The 21,111-nt window shown below is 44.2% G+C and overlaps 1 protein-coding gene across 10 annotated transcripts in view; it reads left to right on the top strand.

The window, feature by feature from the left end:
- The window catches only part of tdrd9 (tudor domain containing 9), a 173,002-nt gene that overhangs the window by 137,784 nt on the left and 14,107 nt on the right, over positions 1-21,111 (top strand). For all 10 annotated transcript variants that reach the window (XM_070879282.1, XM_070879279.1, XM_070879278.1 and 7 more), the window contains 4 exons: positions 4,800-4,889; positions 8,301-8,558; positions 19,237-19,398; positions 19,487-19,557. In XM_070879282.1, the coding sequence (XP_070735383.1) occupies positions 4,800-4,889; positions 8,301-8,558; positions 19,237-19,398; positions 19,487-19,557 (581 nt within the window). The remainder of the gene's footprint in view (positions 1-4,799; positions 4,890-8,300; positions 8,559-19,236; positions 19,399-19,486; positions 19,558-21,111) is intronic.

Here is a 21,111-nt window from a genome sequence, read left to right as displayed (position 1 = left end):
GGGCACTACGGACGCCATTTTTAGCCTCTGAGGAAGGGTGGAGAATTGTTCCGAGTTATTTAGAGAGTAAAATTGATGCAAATTGTACTCAGAAATTTGGGACAGGGAATATAAATAGGTATTATCACTTTATTTATGCATATATTGGAATTATTTATTAAATAGCTTTTACATAGTGAAGTTATTTACTATTCCTTGGGGAAACAGAATAAACAAACAAATCTGCATGAAGAATTGTACGTTGTAAAACTTATCTAAGTAAGAGAGAAGGTTCAAAAGTTGTAGAATTTTTTTTTTTAATTAACAAAGAACTAATGAACAACACCCTCCCTCCAACCCCCCCATCCCCCGCACCAACCTACCCTTCCCTCAAAATCCCCAAAACGTTACAAGAAGAAATGAACATTTTACAGAACGAGTGACCATTTCAGTCGTGCCAACGAGTGACCATTTCAGTCGTGCCAACGAGTGACCATTTCAGAAAGAATGGAAAGGGAACAGTTAAGTAATGATAAGTGAACAAGTGAACATTTAACTTTATGCTGGGTTGCGTAAAATTTAGTTATGTTTAAATGTAACCCAATAACATTGCAGATTCCAGTTACTATTTTAGATCATTAAATAATACATAAATATAAATTTTAACTACTCTCGCAGCTGCCAGTAGGCTGTTCCACCGTTTGCGGCACTGGTCCGGTATGCGCGTTTCATTGGAGGCTGATGTGACTACGTTGGCTATTTCGGACCATTTCCTTCGATATGCACGGGGTGGAGGTTTTCCCTGCCCACTACCCCGTGTCAGATCTTCCCACCTGGAGCTGACAGCATTTACGAGGGCCTCATTTGCCTCTTCGCTGAAGGGTTTGGTCCTTCTCTTTCCTGCACCTCCCTCCATTCTTTAAATTTATCTGTAATTTGGATAAGACTTTCTGACCTTCCTTTCTCCTCTCTCTCTCTCGCTCTCTCTCTCTCTCTCTCTCTCTCTCTCTCTCTCTCGCGCTCTCTCTCTCTCTCTCTCTCTCTCTCTCTCTCTCCTAGACCCACCCAGAGTTTCTGAGCCTGTGTGAAGACCCTTGACCTCTCAAAATGCGGGAAGAAGCATCAACCTGGAAAAAAAAATCAACCTGCACATGCGCAGTAATGCGTTGCTAGGGAAGCTTTTTTTTTTCATTCACTTCCGTTTTCTTTGGGCGATCAGGAGATCGCCAAGAAATGACATCGCCCATTTGACATCGTTGAGCTAAGGCCGAGTGGAAAATCACAACAACAAAAAAATGGGCTTTGAGCCGGCGATCAGCACGGGCGATAGGTCCCGCATCGCTGGAACAAGGCCCATTTTTTTCGGCCTTAGCCTGAAAGTGGAAAGTCTAGCCCCAAGATTCCATTGGCCTTCCTGATCACTTGTCGTACCTGCATACTATCCTTTTGTGTTCCACGCACAAGTACCCCCTGGTCCCGCTGTACTGCAGCACTTTGCAATCTTTCTCCATTTAAATAATAACTTTCTCTTTGATTTTTTTTCTGCCAAAGTGCATAACCTCACACTTTCCAACATTATACTCCATCTGCCAAATTTTTGCCCACTCACTTAGCCTGTCTATGTCCTTTTGCTGATTTTTTTTTTGTGTCCTCACACATTGCTTTTCCTCCCATCTTTGTATCATCAACAAACTTGGCTACGTTACACTCAGTCCCTTCTTCCAAGTCGTTAATATAGATTATAAATAGTTGCCGGTCCCAGCACTGATCCCTGCAGCACCCCACTAGTTACTGGTTGCCAACCAGAGAATGAACCATTTACACCGACTCTCTGTTTTCTGTTAGTTAGCCAGTCCTCTATCCATGCTAATATATTACCCCAACCCCGTGAACTTTTATCTTGTGCAGTAGCCTTAGGGGTTATAGAGAGTGGGCAGAGAAGTGGACCTCGAGTCCATGATCGGGTCAGCCCTGATCGTATTAAATGGTGGAGCAGGCTCGAAGGGCCGTATGGCCTTCTCCTGCTCCTATTTCTTACGCTTTTATGTGGCGCCCTGTCAAATGTCTTCTGGAAGTCCAAATACACCACATCCACTGGTTCCCCTTTATCCACCCTGTTCGTTACATCCTCAAAGAACTGCAGCAAATTTGTCAAACATGACTTCCCCTTCATAAATCCATGCTGACTCTGCCTAACCGAATTTTGCTTTTCCAAATGTCCTGCTACTGCTGCTTTAATAATGGACTTCAACATTTTCCCAATCACAGATGTTAGGCTAACTGGTCTATAGTTTCCTGCTTTTTGTCTGCCTCCTTTTTAAAATAGGAAATGCAGAGGAAGAGTTCATCGAATGCATTCGATAGCTTTCTAGCTCAGTATGTCAAGAAACCTACTAGGGAATTGTTTATTTTAGATCTAGTATTGTGCAATGAAACGGGGTTCATTAATAACCTTATAGTTAAGGAGCCTCTGGGGAGTAGTGATCATAATATGATAGAATTTTATTTTGATTTTTGCAGTGATTTAGTTAAGGCCAAAACTAGGGTCCTAAATCTGAACAATGTAAACTACGTAGGTGTGAGGTGCGAGTTGGCTAAGGTAGGTTGTGAAATATGACAGTAAAAAAGCAATGGTAAATATTTAAAGAAATAATTCATAATTCATAATTCATAACGAATATACGTTCCCTTAAGGAATAAACACACCACGGGGAAAAAAGATCCACCCATGGCTAACGAGAAATTAAAGATAGTATTGGATTAAAGGAAGAGGCCTATAATGTTATCAGAGTACTAAGCCTGAGGATTGAGGATTTTTGGAATTCAGCAAAGGACCAGGAAATTGATAAAGAAAGGGAAATTGGCAAATTAGAGCAAACTAGCGAGAGACATAAAAAACGACTGTAAATGCTTCTATAGGTATGTAAAAAGGAAATGATTAGCAAAAGTAAGAACCAACAACATCTTGTATTTATATAGTGCCTTTATCGCAGTGAAATGTCCCAAGGCGCTTTGCAGGAATATTATGAGACAAAAAATTTGATACCAAGCCACATAAGGAGAAATTAGGACGGGTGACCAAAAGTTTGGTCGAAGAGATAGGTTTTAAGGAGTGTCTTGAAAGAGAATAGCGAGGCGGAGATTTTTAGGCAGAGAACTCCAGAGTTTGGGGCCTAGGCAACAGAAGGCATGGCCACCAATGGTTGAGCGATTAGAATCAGGGATGCTCAAGAGGGCAGTATTAGAGGAGTGCAGACATCTCGGCGATTTCTGGGGCTGGAGGAGATTACAGGGATAGGGAGGAAGATGTCATGGAGGATTTGAAAACCAGGATATGTTGCTTAACCGGTCGTCCGTATAGGTCAGCGAGCACAGGGGTGATGGGTGAGTGGGACTTGGTGCAATTTAGGACACGGGCAGCCGAGTTTTTGATCACCAGTTTACGTAGGGTAGAATGTGGGAGGTAACAAAAGCGTGGATGAGGGCTTCAGCAGCGGATGAGCTGAGACAAGGGCGGAGACAGGCGATGTTACGGAGGTGGAAATAGACGGTCTTAGTTATGCTGCGGATATGTGATCGAAAGCTCATTTCAGGGTCAAATATGACACCAAGATTGCAAACAGACTTGATTCAGCCTCAGACAGAAGTTGGGGAGAAGGATTGAGTCAGTGGCTAGGGAATGTCGCCGAGAGCATGCAGAAACCAAGCGCAGGCAGCGGAAGGAGCATGCGGCAAACCAGTCCCGCCCACCATTTCCTTCAACGATTGTCTGTCTCACCTGTGACCGAGACTGTAATTCCCGTATTGGACTGTTCAGTCACCTAAGATCTCACTTTTAGAGTGGAAGTAAATCTTCCTCGATTTCGAGGGACTGCCTATGATGATGAGGGAATGGAGTTTGTGGCGGGGACCGAAAACAATGGCTTCGGTCTTTCCAATATTCAGTTGGAGAAGATGTCTGCTCATCCAGAACTGGACAAGCAGTCTGACAGTTTAGAGACCGAGGAGGAGCGAGAGAAGTTGTAGTAAATAAGATTGAGCTGGGTGTCATCAGTGTACATGTGGAAACTGATGCTGTGTTTTTGGATGATGTCGCTAAGGGGCAACATGTAAATTAGAAATGGGAGAGGTCCAAGGATAGATTAATAGATAGATGGACCAGGGGTTAAAGCCTCAGACTAAGGGGTCAGCCATTTGGACTGAGATTTGGAAAAATTTCTTCACTGAGGGTGGTAATTGTTTGGAATTCTCTCCCGTAGAGGGCTGTGGATACTCAGTCGTTGAGTATATTCAAGCAGAGCTGGATAGATTTTTGGATATCAAGGGATAGTGCAGGAAAGTGGAGTTGAGGTAGTAGATCAGCTTGATTTTATTGAATGGCGGAGCAGGCTTGAAGGGCCTACTCCTGCTGCTATTTCTTATGGTCTTATTGGTTTTGCATTTTAAAATAATTACTATAAATATTGTAGCATATTCTTTATAGATATAGAAAATGAAATGTACCTATTTCAGATGATTAGGTAAGAGCAATTCTCACTTTTTAACAACTTCTTAACCTAGCCTTCAGTAAACATTTACAGACCAAGAATTGTTTAATACGTTGATGAACATTGTTAGCTAATAAAACTCATTCATTCACAGCAAGTGGAATTGTGTGACAAATCGTTCTGGGACTCCAGCCCATCTCATTGGTTGGAAGGTGGATGTTCTGCTGCCTGATGCCCAACTGAGTCACTTTAAACCATTTTCCCAGTTAAGCAGTCACAATGTGTACTTTTTTGCAATACAGTATAACTCATGTTTTTATAAATATTTTACAGGTATTCTTTGTGGATTATGGAAATACAGCAAGAGTTACTCCAGATCTCTTACGGAATATTCCCCACAATCTTCTGGAGCTGCCTTTTCAGGTATAAGTGCCACAATAGGTTAATTTAATGTATTTTTTTGTTGAGAAAGTAATTGAAACTAAGCTAGGATTACAACTAAGCTATCTACTGTTCCTTTTATATAAATTTATGTTTCATCTTAATAAGTGGCTCATATTTAACTAAGATTGTTCAGTTATTTTGAAGAAGGTTTTAAATTTCATCCTAAATTCACAACAGAAAAGTATAGATGGAAGCTGAGTTTCCCTCCAAGTCACACACCATCCTGACATGGAACTTTATCGCTGATCTTTCATTGCTGGGTCAAAATCCTTAAACTCCCTACCTTACAGCACTGTGGGAGTACATGGACTGCAGCGATTCAAGAAAGTGGCTCACAAACACCTTCTCAAGGGCAGTTACGGATGGGCAATAAATGCTGGCTTTGCCAGCGACGTCACATCCTGTGAATGAATTTTTTTTAAATTGGAGAATGTGTGTCCAACGATGAACAACAACAACTTGCATTTATATAGTAACGTAGTGAAATGTCCCAAGGCGCTGCAGAGGAGTGACTATCAAGCAAAATTTGGCACCGAGCCATGTAGAGACACATTAGGACAAGAGACCAAAAGCTTGGTCAAAGAGGTAGGTTTTAAGGAGTGTGTAAAGGAGGAGCGAGAGGTTTAGGGAGGGAACTCCAGAGCTTGGGGCCTAGACAACTGAAGGCACAGCTGCCAATGATGGAGCGAAGAAAATCGAGGATGCACGAGAGGCCAGAATTGGAGGAGCACAGATATCCTGGGGGTTGGGGGGGATGGGGGATTAGAGATGGGGAGGGCAAGGCTATGGAGGGATTTGAAAACAAGGATGCGAATTTTAAATTCGAGGCAATGCAGTACCAGGAGTCAATGTAGATCAACAAGCACAAGGCTGATGTGTTAACGGAACTTGGTGCGAGTTAGGATACGGACAGCTGAGTTTTGGGTGAGCTCCAGTTAACAGGAGGGTGCAAAGTGGGAGACTGGCCTAGAAAGCATTGGACTCGTTGAGTCTGAAGGGAATAGGCATGGATGAGGGTTTAAGCAGCAGATGAACAGGATGCTGATTCTCATTTCAGTACAAACGTTTACCCACAGCCGTCATTAGTTAAATGTCTAATTGTTCGGGCATATGAATGTTGGGTAAATCCCCTTAATTGTGAAGTGGTTTATGTTTTATGTCGATCATAGACAACAGTGCTGAATTGGCAAATCCTTTTAAGAATAAACGCTGTGAATTAATGCTTAATTTCTCTTCACGTAATAAATGTGGAGATAAAACATTCAGAATTATTCTAAGCAAGCGTATAGGGAAGGCATGATCTGCTCATGGTAAACCAACACAAATGTAAATGTTTATCTGCAAAATTAGTTTGATACTGTTTGAGAAAAAGTTGCAATTTTTTTTAAAGCTGAGTGATCCCCAATGGCTCAATGGGTTTATCCAGTGAGCCGCTGATCAATACCAACCAAATTCAACCCTCAATCTGCTGATTTGGTTGTCATTTGCTGGGTGGTAAAGGGTGTTAAAGTTGGAAACGGGGGTTGGGCAAGTAAGCCAGGGTTCCTACATCATTTCCAGCATCCACTTCTGGACTTGCATATTTTGGAGAGAATTGTTTGGAAGGTGGTGGAGGAGGGCTAAAGGAGATGCTGGGGTCAAATAGGGCTGCGTCATCGCCCCAACCCTCTTAATCTTTCTCGCCGCCATGCTCCACTTCAGTCAACAAGCTTTCCGCTGGAGTGGAACTAAACTACAGAACCAGTGGGAACCTGTTCAACCTGCGCTGTCTCCAGGCCAGATCCAAGACCACCTAACCTCTGTCGTCGAGCTACAGTACGCGGACGACGCCTGTGTCTGCGCACATACTGAGGCTGCACTCCAGGACATAGTTGACGTATTTACTGAGGCGTACGAAAGCATGGGCCTTACACTAAACATCCGTAAGACAAAGGTCCTCCACCAGCCTATCCTCACCGCACAGCACTGCGCCCCAGTCATCAAGATCCACGGCGCGGCCCTGGACAACGTGGACCACTTCCCATATCTCAGGAACCTCCTATCAACAAGGGCAGGCATCGATGATGAGATCCAACACCACCTCCAGTACAGCCTTCGGCCGCCTGAGGAAAAGAGTGTTTGAAGACCAGGCCCTCAAAACTGCCACCAAGCTCATGATCTACAGGGCTGTAGTAATACCTGCCCTCCTGTATGGCTCAGAGATATGGACCATGTACAGTAGACACTTCAGGTTGCTGGAGAAATATCACCAACGATGTCTCCGCAAGATCCTACAAATCCCCTGGGAGGACAGATGCACCAACATCAGCGTCCTCATTCAGGCTAACATCCCCAGCATTGAAGCACTGACCACACTCTATCAGCTCTGCTGGACAGGCCACATCGTCCGCATGCCAGACACAAGACTCCCAAAGCTCGGAGATCCTTCACGGCAAACGAGCCAAAGGTGGGCAGCAGAAACACTACAAGGACACCCTCAAAGCCTCCCTGATATAAAGTGCAACATCCCCACTGACACCTGGGAGTCCCTGGTTCAAGACTGCCCTAAGTGGAGGAAGTGCATCCAAGAGGGCGCTGAGCACCTCCAGTCTCAACGCCGAGAGCATGCAGAAATCAAGCGCAGGCAGCAAAAAAAGCATGCGGCAAACCAGTCCCACCCACCCTTTCCCTCAATGACTTATCTGTCCCACCTGTGAGTCTGTGGCTCTCATATTGGACTGTTCAGCCATCAAAGAACTCACTTTAGAGTGGAAGCAAGTCTTCTTCGACTTCGAGGGACTGCCGATGATGATGACTGTTAGCTTTACTGTTTTTTCTAGTTTCCTTCTATACATAATATCAGTTTATGGTAACTTGTTTGGGGCTTGTTGTTACATGGCTTATTTTGTTTGTAATTAAATGGAGACAAAATAATGTTAAAATATTGCCAAAGCAACTGAAGGATGCTTCAATATGAGGCCCCGCAACGAATGTAACTGATTTTTAAAAAAAACTTTTTTTTTAAAGTCTCCACTTACAATTTCCCCGGTGACTGTTGGTTTCAGAAACCAACCTCAGTCATTTCCAGCCTCAGTCTCAGAAATCCCAGCTTCTTGATGTTTCCAAGCCAGGGATCCCTCTATTCAATCCTGATTATTTTTAACTTTGTTTGCGACCTTCTAATGGTTTTCTTTTCTTTTCAAAGGGAATTTTGTGACAGTTTCCTAACAGTTTTCTTAAATTAGAAACCAGCTTTCACGTATTTTGTGTAGTGATATGACTGATCAAGTTACTAACTTGTTCTGTCACATCACCTGTAAAATGATGCTAGGAGTTTATTATATTACAAATTATATTCTGTAGTGGTAGAGACCTTGTATTCTAATAACAGGAGACTGATTTTCTGTTCAGGCCCTTCAGTGCCAAATTTGCAACATGCGTCCTTCTGCATATTCTCTGATATCTGGAGATCAGTGGAGTGCCAAAGCAAGGAGAAGATTCAGCTTCCTGGTGAAAAACTGTGTGCTGCTTGTGAAAGTTTTCTCCATTGTGCACAACATGCTGCGTGTAGATCTTAGCATACAGACTTCAAAAGTCGACAGTAATGTGCGAGAAATCCTCATTAGTGAAGGTTTTGCTGAACCGGCTGAGGAGACGTATGAATCAAAGGTTTGGCGATTGCAAGTTGGCTATAAAGTAATGTACAAAGTGACACAATTCCAATTTAACAATAGGTGGGTTTGGGTTTAACTTCATGCCACTGGACTGAAAGCCTCATTTATTGACTTGTAAAGCGCTTATGTACAATTGGATTCTTAAATGTGGAATGGGGGAGAGAATGTCTGATGCAATAGAGGCACTCTGAGGTACATTGTTGGGGAAGAGGAGAGGCATCTATTATTTTTTATATTTATGTAAATATTTTTTTAATATAAATATAGTTTGGAAATGTTTAGTGGTTACTGGGGAGAAAGTTTATATTTGGGGCGGTAGCGACCACCGGTCATCTCAAAGCGCTTTACAGCCAATTAAGTACTTTTGGAGTGTCGTCACTGTCGTAATATGGTAAATGTAAGAAGGGTTGCGATTTGAAATAAATAGAAATGGAGAGAAATAAAAAATAGAAATACTAGAAATGCTCAGCAGGTCAGGCAGCATCTGGAAAGAGAAACAGAATTAAAGTTTCAGGTCGATGACCTTTCACGTAGACTTGGTATTAAATACAAAAGAATGGAAAAAAGAGTTCAGCCTAAACAGACAGCGAGCCAGGAGGAGTGAAAAGAGAGCAGGGCTGAAGTATAATGAGAATACAGAGCTAAAATGGAGCGGCAAACCAGACTCCCCACCCCCCTTTCCTTCAACCACTGTCTGCCCCACCTGTTACAAAGACTGTAATTCCTGCATTGGACTGTACAGCCACCTGAGAACTCACTTTTTAAAAAAAAGAGTGGGGCAAGTCTTCCTCGATTTCAAGGGACTGCCTATGATGATGATGATGATGATGATGCACTGCATTGTGTCACATTAATGCTGCTGCTGTACAGTTCATTCTCTGCAAATCAGTTTTCAGTCTAGGCAAATGTCTTTGATTTTATTAGCTTATTTACCCAACCGATTTGCTCTTTGAATTTCTTAATTTTAAACAGTGCCAAACAGTTATTGCATCTTTTTGTTCCTTTCCATCCTTTCTGTTCTATTACATATATTTCAGTCCCCTCTCATTTTAACAACTAATCCAATTTGTAGAGTTAACCCCACTGTGTTCTGGTCCCACTCTCTCTCCACTCTTGGCATATTCTCTCTCTGCTTCGGCCTCTGCTCTCTTCATTTCTCCGAGCACCCTCTGCCTCCTTAGGCCGTGCTCTTTCTTGCATTCCTCTTTGTCGGTCAACTGTAAATAGGTCACTGGCCAGGAGATCATTAAGATAGGTTGAGTAGATCATTAAGATAGGCTGGGTGCTGACTGACGAGTTGAAACCAGTTTGTGTCTGAACAGAGTAAAGACTTTTAAAATGGGAATTTGGAGAGAGTGGGAATTGGGTGCAGAGGAGGAAATAGGTGCTAAGTAAATTAACTTATTAACAAAAGCTAAGTGCCCGTTACTACGTCATATTTTAACAATTATATGCCAGATTCAGAGGCTACTAGATTTGTTTTTAAAACAAACATGGGAGCAGGAGCAGGCCATTCAGCTCCTAAACCTGTTCCGTCATTCAATTAAATCATGGGCGATCTGCCCTTAATTCCAATTTACTGCCTTTGCTCCATATCCCTTGATACTCTTGCCTAACAAAAATCTATCGGTCTCCGCTTTGGAAATTTCAGTTGACCCAGCATCCATAGCCTTTTGATGGAAAAAGTTCAGGATGAAGAGGAATTTCTTCTCTGAGGGTTGTAAATCTGTGGAATTCTCTGCCCAGAGAGCGGTGGAGGCTGGGTCATTGAACATATTTAAGGTGGAGATCGACAGATTTTTGAGCGATAAGGGTGTGGGGCATGGGCAGGGAAGTGGAGCTGAGCCCAAAATCAGGTAAGCCATGATCTATTGAATAGCGGAGCAGGCTCGAGGGGCCAAATGGCGTACTCCTGCTCCTATTTCTTATGTTATGATTTCCATCAGCCTTTGTACATAGGAACAGGAGTAGGCCATTCAGCCCCTCGAACCTGCTCTGCCATTCAGTGAGATAGAAACATAGAAAATAGGTGCAGGAGCAGGCCATTCGGCCCTTCGAGCCTGCACCGCCATGCAATATGATCATGGCTGATCATGCAACTTCAGTACCCCACTCCATCTTTCTCTCCTTACCCCCGATCCCTTTAGCCATAAGGGCCACATCTAATTCCTTCTTGAATATATCCAACGAACTGGACTCCACAACTTTTTGTGGTAGAGAATTCCACAGGTTCACCACTCTCTGTGAAAAAGTTTCTCCTCATCTCGGTCCTATATGGCTTACCCCTTATCTCTAGACTGTGACCCTTGGTTCTGGACTTCCCAAACATCGGGAACATTCTTCCTGCATCTAACCTGTCCAGTCCCGTCATAGTTTTATATGTTTCTATGAGATCCCCTCTCATTCTTCTAAATTCCAGTGAGTATAAGCCGAGCCGATCCAGTCTTTCTTCATACGCCAGTCCTGCCATCCCGGGAATCGGTCTAGTGAACCTTCGCTGCACTCCCTCAATAGCAAGAACGTCCTTCCTCAGATTTGGAGACCAAAACTGCACACAATACTCCAAGGTGTGGTCTCACCAAGGCCCTGTACAACTGCAGTAAGACCTCCCTGCTCCGATCCTCAAATCCTCTCGCTATGAAAGCCAGCATGCCATTTGTTTTCTTTACTGCCTGCTGTACCTGCATGCCTAATGGCTAATCTGCGACTTAACTCCATATAGCCGCTGTTGGCCTATATCCCTTAATATCTTTGGATAACAGAAAGCTATCAATCTCCGATTTAAAATTAACAATTGATCTAGCCTCAATTGACATTTGTGGAAGAAATTTCCAAACTTCTACAACCCTATGGGCTAGAAATTGACCAGTCTTGCACCCATTTTGTCAGTGATATTTTGCCTTTTTTGACAGTAAAAGGTACTCCCCATAATTGGCCAAAGTTGTGTGCCGGCGATTTTGAAATATCACTGAAAAGCGGACTGCTGTCATGCAACACCCCAAAAAAATGAACGCTTAAAATTAGCCGTTTGCGCACCCATAGTTAGGGGGGGGAAAACGTTCAAGAAAAGCCTGCATTGTAGCCCAAAAACAGCGGTAAGTATGAAGACCTGCAAAAAAAGTAAGTTAAAAATTTTTATTTTTAAATTATTTTTCAACGAGTTGCTAGATAAGTGTGAATATTTTGTGCGTTTTAAAAATTTTGTTTTTGGCAGTTTTTTTTTGTATTTTCCCTCCTCCCAGGGCCTATCTTTTAGTGGTAATTGGTCTCGGGCTAAAGTTGGCTCGGACTGCGGTTTCTACCGCGAAACCTCGTAACGCCGATTTTTGCCATCGGGCGCATTTTGTTGACCATTTTACCCCTTTATATAATAGCGGTATTTTTGGCAAAAAATAGCGGTATTTTTTGAAAAAAATGACGATATCGCCAAAAGTTCAATTTCTAGCCTTTGGTGTATAGAAGTGTTTCCTAGTTTCACTCATGACAGATCTGGCTCTAATTTTTAGATTACGTCCCCATGTCCTATAATCCCCAACCATTGGAAGTTGTTTCTCTCTATCTACCCTATCTGTTCCCCTTAATATCTTGAAAACTTCGTTAAGATCACCCTTTAACTTTCTAAATTCAAGGCAATACTACCCTAATTTGTGTAATCTCTCCTCGTAACTTAACCCTTGAAGTCTGGATATGATCCTGGTAAACCTACGCTGCACTCCCTCCCAAGGTCAATATATCCTACCTAAGGTGTGGTGTCCAGAACTGCTCACAGTACTCCAGGTGTGATCTAACCAGGGTTTTGTATAGCTGCAGCATAACTTCTATCCACTTGTATTCTAGACCTCTAAATATAAAGACCAGCATCCCATTAGCCCTTTTTGATTAATTTCTGTACTTGTTCATGTAATCTTAATCATTTATGTATTTTGGACCCCCAAGTCTCCTTGGACTGCCACTGTTTTTAGCCTTTCACCATTTAAAAATACATTGTTCTATCCTTTTTAGGTCCAAAGTGGATGACCGAACATTTACCTACATTGAAATCCATTTGCCACAGTTTTGCCCATTCACTTAATCTATCGATATCCCTTTATAATTTTATGCTTCTATCTACACTGCCTACAATGCCAACTATCTTTGTGCCATCGGCAAATTTGGATGTATGACTTTCTATGTCATCATCTAAGTTGTTAATAAATACTGTGAATAGTTGAGGCCCCAACACAGACTATTGCAGGACACCACTAGTCACCTCCTGCCAATTTGAATACAGGTGCAGCGCCCCAAATCCGGGACCGAGGCCGTTCCGGATTTTGCGTTTTGCCAGATTTTGGAACGTCTTTCTGACGTCACGAATCCGAAAATACCTGAGCGCAGGTTCGGGTATTTCTGGATTTCGGAACGTCAGCAGGGGGGTATTCGCTGGGCGATGAGGTGGTCGGCCAGAGCCCAGCCGCCGGAGACGTGTTTGGGCGGGCCCAGCCGTCGGGGAGGAGTTCGGACGGGGCCACCGCCGTCGGGGAGGAGTTCAGGCGGGCCCCGCCACCGGGGAGGGGTTCGGACGGGGTCCTGCCGCCACCGGGGAGGAGTTCAGGCGGGCCCCGCCACCGGGGAGGGGTTCGGACGGGGTCCCGCCGCCGCAGGGGAGGAGTGCAGGTGGGCCAGCGAGGCCCGAAGTCGGGCGGCGGCGAGGCGAGGGATGGTGAGGCGATGCCCAAGGTCGGTCGGTGGGTCCGGATTCAGGAACATTTTACGGATTCCGGACGACCCTGCCACCACTCGGTTCAGATTCCGGAACTCTGGATTTTGGACGCTCAACCTGTACCTACTCTTTGCCTCCTGCTGGTCAGCTAATTTCCTAACCAGGTCAATAATTTGCCCTCAATTCTGTGGGCTTCTGCCTTAGTTAGCAGTCTCTTATGTGGGACTTATCAAATGCCTTCTGGAAGTCCATATAAATAACATCCATTGACATTCCCCTGTACACTACTTGAATCACCTCTTCAAAAAATTTAATCAGGTTTGTCAGGCATGGCCTACCTTTCACAAATCGTTCCTTCTCTCTGATCAACTGAAAATTTGCAAGGTGTTCAGTCAGTCTATCCTTAATTATAGACTAGCAATTTCCCGACAACAGATGTTGGCTAACTGGTCTATAATTCTCCGGTTTCCTACTCTCCATTTTTAAACAGGGGACTGATGTGTGTAATTTTCCAATCTAAAGGAATGATTTCTGAATCTAGAGAACTTTGGAAGATTATAGTTTGCCCATCTGCAATGTGCTCACCTACTTCCTTTAACACCCTGGGACGGAAACCATCTGGTCCTGGGGATTTGTCACTCTTTAGTGCCATTGTTTTGTTCATTATGTTATTTTACTTTAATTTTATTGAGTCCCTGTCCCTGATTTAATAGTTTCCAGCATGCTATCCTCTTCCTCTAATATAAATACTGACGCAAAGTCATTATTCAACATGTCCGCCATTTCCTTATTATCGTTGATAATATCGCTGCTTTCAGTTTTTAAGGGGCGAACATTGCTCCTGACACTCTTTTATCCTAATATTGTTTAAAAAAAATTGTTGATTTTGATATCCCTTGCAAGTTTTTTTTCACACAGCCTTTTTGTTGCTCTGTTTTGTGACCCTTTGCTGTTTGTAGCTTTCCCATTCGCCAGGATCTGTGCTATTTTTTGCGTTTTGTATCTTTTTTATGCTGTCCCGTATCTCTCTTTTTGTCCATGGGTGTTTTTTTTTTTGGACAAGTAGAGCTCTTGCCCCTCAGGGGTATAAACTGGTTCTGTATCACCTTAAATTCTTTTTTGCACATCTTCCACTGATCTTCTGTCATTTTATGCATTAACAGATTTGCCCACTTAACTGTGGTCAGTCTCTGTCTTATCCCTTTGAAGTCAGCCTTACCCAAATCAAGAATCTTAGCTGTTTCGCGTTTTTCCCTTTCAAACGCTACATTGAACTTAATCATGTTATGATCGCTATTGGATAAATGTTCACACATAGTTAGGCTGTTAACTAAATCTGGCTCATTAGAAATAAAGAAAGACTTGCCTTTCATGAACACTGGATATCCCAGAGCGCTTTACAGCCAATGAAGTAATTTTGAAGAGTGTTGCCACTGTTGTAATGTAGGAAATTACTCATTACTAAATGTAATATGGTATGCCCCCTTGTTGCCTCAAGGACATATTGTTGTCAAAAATTATCCTGGACACACACAAGAAATTCATTACCTTTCTGACAGGTGCTAGTCTATCACAATCTATATGAAAGTTAAAATCCCCCATTAAAACCACTCTGTCTTTGCTACATGCTTGTCTAATCTCTATATTTATACAATCTAGCACTTCACAGCTGCTACCAGGGGGCCTATACACAACTCCCACTACAGTCTTAAATCCTTTCCTATTTCTTAATTCTACCCATAAAGTCTTCACTGCCTGCTTATCTCTATATCTTCTCATCTTTGAAGTGATTTCATCCTAAATCACTGAGGCTACTCCTCCCACTCTGCTATTTTTCCTATCTTTCCTCTAGATCTTATAACCCGTTATATTTAGTTCCCAGTCCTGACCGTCTTGCAGTCATGTCTCAGTAATGGCTGCCATGTCATACCCTCCAATTTGAATTTGCGGCTGCAGTTCATTCAATTTATTCCTTCTACTCCGTGCATTTGTATAAAGAACTCTATTTAGGCCACACACACTAGCCTGTCCTTCGGCTCCAATGTTTTTAATCACTTGTTTCTTATTTCTCTCTCCTGGTTTAATCACTTTACATCTTTTAGTTTTCCTTCTACATATAGTGACTAGAGCACAATTTCTGATTGTTACTCTACTTTTTTCCCTTTCATTTGTTTCTGAACTACTATTTGTACTACAAGTTCCACCTGGCACCCCCCCTCCCCCCCATTGACTAGTTTAAAGTCCATGTGACCGCCATATTTATTCTTTCTGCTAGAACCCTGGCTCCAGACTGGTTCAGGTGGAACCCATCCCAATGGTACAAATCCTTCCTGTCCCAATACTGGTGCCAGTGTCCCATGAAATGGAACCCCTCTTTTGCACGCCACTTCTTTAGCCACGTGTTCGCTTCCCTAATCAGCTTATCCCTACACCAATTTACACATGGCTCAGGTAATAATCCAGAGATTATATCCCTTGAGGTCCTGTTCTTTTATTTAGCTCCTAGTTCCTGGTACTGCCCAAACAGGACCTATTGCCCATTCTCCCCTATGTTATTGGTCCTAAGATGGACCATAACAACTGGATCCTCCCCCTCCCTCTCCAGTATCCTTTCAAGCCAGTTCAAGATGTTACCCTGGCAGCAGATAGGCAACATACCATGCGGTATGTTGTCTGAAAAAGTGCTTCTTAATTTTACTCCTGAATGACCCAGCTCTGATTTTAAGATTGTGTCCCTTGCTCTTGATTCCCTCATCCGAGAAATTCGTTTTTTCGTATCTACCCTATCAAATCCTTTTAACATTTTAAACACCTCGATCAGATCACCCTCGATCTCTTATACTCAAGGGAATACAACATTCCTGCTTTACAGCAGTGACTACATTTCAAAACAGGCAGGCTAAGAGAGTGGGCAAAAATTTGGCAGATGCAGTATAATGTGGGAAAGTGTGAGGTTATCCACATTGGCAGAAAAAATAAAAAAGAAAATTATTATTTAAATGGAGAAAAATGACAAAATGTTGCAGTACAGAGGGACCTGGGGGTCCTTGTGCATGAAACACAAAAAGTTAGTGTGTTGGTACAGCAAGTAATCAGGAAGGCAAATGGAATGTTGGCCTTTATTGCAAGGAGTATGGAGTATAAAAGCAGAGATGTCCTACTACAACTGTACAGGGTATTGGTGAGGCCACACCTCGAGTACTGCGTACAGTTTTGGTCTCCTTATTTAAGGAGGGATATTCTTGCATTGGAGGCAATTCAGAGAAGGTTCACTAGGTTGATTCCTGAGATGAGAGAGTTGACATGAAGAAAGGTTAAGCAGGTTGGGCCTATACTTGTTAAAGTTCAGAAGAATGAGAGGTGATCTTCTTGAAACATATAAGATTATGAGGGGGCTTGACAAGCTACATGCAGAGAGGATGTTTCCACTAATCGGGGAACTTAGAACTAGGGAGCATAGTTTCAGAATAAGGGGTCGCCCATTCAAAACTAAGATGAGAAGGAATTTCTTCTCTGAGGGTTGTAAATCTGGAATTCTCTGCCCTAGAGAGCTGTGAAGGCTGGGTCATTGAATATGTTCAAGGCGGCGATAGATCTTTGAGCGATAAGGGAGTAAAGGGTTATGGGGAGTGGGCAGGGAAGTGCAGCTGAGCACATGATCAGATCAGCCATGATTTTATTGGATGGTGGAGCAGGCTCGAGGGGGCAAATAGCCTACTCCTGCTCCAATTTTTTTATAAGTACTTCATTGGCTCTAAAGCGCTTTGAGACTTCCGGTGGTTGTGAAAGGCGCTATATAAATGTAAGTCTCTCGGGCTCTCTCTCGGTCGCTCGCTCGCTCTCTCTCTCTCTCTCTCTCTCTCGGTCGCTCGCTCTCTCTCTCTCTCTTTCTCGGTCGCTCGCTCTCTCTCTCTCTCTCTCTCTCTGTCGCTCGCTCGCTCTCTCTCTCTGTCGCTCTCTCTCTCTGTCGCTCGCTCGCTCTCTCTCTCGGTCGCTCGCTCGCTCTCTCTCTCGGTCGCTCGCTCGCTCTCTCTCTCGGTCGCTCGCTCTCTCTCTCTCTCTCTCTCTCTCGGCCCGCCCTCTCGCGCGCTCTCTCTCTCTCTCTCTCTCTCTCGGCCCGCCCTCTTTCTCTCGGCCCTCTCGCTCTCTCTCTCTCTCTCTCTCTCGGCCCGCTCTCTCTCTCTCTCTCTGGCTCTCTCTCTCTCTCTCTCTCTCTCTCTCTCTCTCTCGGCCCGCCCTCTCGCTCTCTGGCTCTCTCTCTCTCTCTCTCTCTCTCTCGGCCCGCCCTCTCGCTCTCTCTCTCTCTCTCTCTCTCGGCCCGCCCTCTCGCTCTCTCTCTCTCTCTCTCTCTCGGCCCGCCCTCTCGCTCTCTCTCTCTCTCTCTCTCGGCCCGCCCTCTCGCTCTCTCTCTCTCTCTCTCTCGGCCCGCCCTCTCGCTCTCTCTCTCTCTCTCTCGGCCCGCCCTCTCGCTCTCTCTCTCTCTCTCTCGGCCCGCCCTCTCGCTCTCTCTCTCTCTCTCTCGGCCCGCCCTCTCGCTCTCTCTCTCTCTCTCTCGGCCCGCCCTCTCGCTCTCGCTCTCTCTCTCTCGGCCCGCCCTCTCGCTCTCTCTCTCTCGGCCCGCCCTCTCGCTCTCTCTCTCTCGGCCCGCCCTCTCGCGCTCTCTCTCTCTCTCGGCCCGCCCTCTCCCTCTCCCTCGCTCTCGCTCTCGCTCTCGCTCTCGCTCTCGCTCTCGCTCTCGCTCTCGCTCTCGCTCTCTCTCTCTCGGCCCGCCCTCTCGCTCTCTCTCTCTCTCTCGGCGCTCTCTCTCGCTCTCTCGGCCCGCCCTCTCGCGCTCTCTCTCTCTCTCGGCCCGCCCTCTCCCTCTCTCTCTCTCTCCCTCCCTCCCTCCCTCCCTCCCTCTCTCTCTCTCTCTCTCTCTCTCTCTCTCTCGCTCTCTCTCGCGCTCTCTCTCTCTCTCTCTCTCGGCCCGCCCTCTCTCTCTCTCTCTCTCTCTCTCTCTCTCTCTCTCTCTCTCTCTCTCTCTCTCTCTCTCTCCCCCTCTCTCTCTCTCTTTCTCTCTCTCTCTCTCTCTTTCGGCCCGCCCTCTCTCTCTCCTCTCTCTCTCTGTCTCTGTCTCTCTCTCTCTCTCTCTCGGCTCTCTCTCTCTCTGCTCGCTCTCTCCCAGTGTGCCCAACTACCCGCAATCACTCATTTTTACCACCCTTCACTTACCATCACCAACACCACATTAGATCGATTCCTTTTATAAAATAACGTATCATTCAAATTTACTTAAACAATGAAACAGCAGATCCACTATTTTAACAACAATTAGATTTTCTGCCGTTAAATGGGCAAAGCTCCACCTTATAAAAGTAATCCATTATGTTACATGATAAATGGTATATTGCCCAATTTCTAAGCAGTGCCACAGGAGAGCTCCTGGTAGTACAAATACATTTTGCCCTTCATTATTCTGCTTAGAGTTGCTTTGTGTTCCTTTGAACTCTCAAACTATGCAATGATTTTCATCAGTTAGTTAAAAAATTGACTAACTGAATAATTTCCTCTTGGCTGTGCACATTTCCTTTGCTGCCAGTTTTCTCTTGTAAAGGCACTGATGCCTCTGATAGCTTGCCCAAGAGTTTTATGTGCTGGACAGGTGTGCAAGGAGCAGGCAGGCAGGGCACCACCCCAACAGCCAAGCCCCATTTTGTTTACACGCAAATACTTCCAGCTGGAGTTGCTTTTCCCTTCATTAATATAAGGGCGCTGAGGCTAGTTGTAGTGGCCCAACCGTCCGTCCTCTTGGCTGAGATCAGCTAACTTAGCACAGAATCAAGCGTGGGATATTCCTGGTTTGTACAGATCAGCATATAAACGAACAGATCGTTTAAGGTGAAAAATGCCTGCTGTGTAAGTGCAGCAGACCTCCACTGAGTGGAATAATGTAACTCTTTCCCTGCATTTTAACATCAATGTATTTTACAACTAGATAAGCCATGAGCACCTGAAGACCATGTTACAGTTTCCTCTCCAGAAAAAGTTGGACTTAAATCAGCAAACCATATGGTCCCAGAAGGAAGAAGACTGGAAGATGATTCAAACATTAGTTAAAAATTTCACCTCGTCGAAGCTGGGTTTTCCAAATTCTAAGGTAAAATAATTGCCACTTTATTGGAAGCAGTTATTTAAATTATAGAAAGTTCTAGTTAATAACTGGATTGTCTTTTAATGTCCCCCAGGTCCATTTGCATGGTCCCTTTAACCCATATGAGACCAAGTTTTATAGCATGACTACAATGTCTAGGTTCAGGTATGGAAAAAATAATAATTCCAGTGTATAAAATGTACTGCTATATAACTGAAATGTTAATGTTTTGCATTCAGGGAATATAATTTTTAAAGTAGATATTTTAATAAGCTATTTACATACTGAAGAATTTCACTTTATGCTCTGTGCAAATTAACCTCAAAGACATTGGCATTGACTATGCAGTCCCATCACTGCATTAGAAAGACCACTATTCAATGTGCACAAGTAGTGTGCGATTTTATGAGGTGAATTTATTTTAATAACAAAACAACTTGTATTTTATATAGTGCCTTTAACATAGTAAAACGTCCCAAGGTGCTTCACAGGAGTGTTATAAAACAAAATTTGACTGAGCCACATAAGGTGATTTTAGAGCAGATGACGAAAAGTTTGGTCAAAGGGATAGGTTTTAAGAAGTGTTTCGAAGAAGTATAGAGAGGCGGAGAGGTTTAGGAAGGGAATTCCAGAGCTTCGGGCCTTGGTAACTGGAGGCACGGCCATCAGTGGTAGAGCGATTGACATCAGGGATGCTCCAGAGGCCAGAATTAGAGGAGCACAGATATCTCGTAGGGTTGTGGGGCTGAAGGAGATTTGAGATAGGGAGGGGCGAGGCCATGGAGGGATTTAAAAACAAGGATGAGAATTTTAATATCAAGGCATTGCTTAACCAATGCAGGTCACCGAGCACTGGGGTGATGGGTGAACGGGACTTGATGCAAGTTAGGACACTGACAGCAGAGTTTTGGATGACCAAGTTTAGGGTAGAAAATGGGAGGCGTGCCAGGAGTGTGTTGGAAGAGTCCAATCTAGAGGCAACAAAGGCATGGATGAGGGTTTCAGCAGCAGATGAGAGCTGAGGCAGGGACGGAGTTGGGCAATGCTCCGGAGGTGGAAATAGGCGGTCTTAGTGATGGCACAGGTATGTGGTTGGAAGCTCATCTCGATATCAAATATGGCACCAAGGTTGCACACTGTGGTTCAGGCTCAGACATTTCCATATGCTCCTTGTGCAGAATGGCTGATGAGAAAAGAGCACACTTCGGGTTGTAGGGCAGAATACTTGGGGTGTCAGCGGCTGTTGCTTGTAAGTAAAGCTTAAGTATATTTTCCAATATTTTTCCTTAAAGCACTTGTGTAAAGCTGCAAAAAGGGGTGAAGCGGGAGTGCTTTTTTTGAGGAGGAGACCACTCTGGAAGTGCTACTCCAGGAGCTGCTGTAAAGAAGGGTTGCTCTCCCTATTTTTGAGGACCAATTTCTGATGAGGGCCCCAGCTGGAAATGCCTGTGTGGAGACAGCAGAGTGGGTCAGTGTGATCTTCCACATCAGATCATGGAAGGAGATGGCAAAGAAATTTTCTCAAATCATGAATTTTGCCATGGTTGACATTTTGCTGAACTGCTGGGAGATGTCCTGATGAATGTCAGCCGCGGCTCAGTGGGTAGCATTCTCCTCCGAGTCAGAAGATTGTGGTTTCAAGTCCCACTCCAGAGACCTGAGCACAAAATCTTGGCTGACACTCCAGTTCAATACTGAGGGAGTGCTGCACTGTTGGAG

This window comes from Pristiophorus japonicus, chromosome 4 (assembly GCF_044704955.1).
Source record: "Pristiophorus japonicus isolate sPriJap1 chromosome 4, sPriJap1.hap1, whole genome shotgun sequence".
Lineage (NCBI taxonomy): Eukaryota > Metazoa > Chordata > Chondrichthyes > Pristiophoridae > Pristiophorus > Pristiophorus japonicus.
Note: the sequence above shows the minus strand (reverse complement) of the source record. Positions and strands in the feature narration are given on the sequence as shown.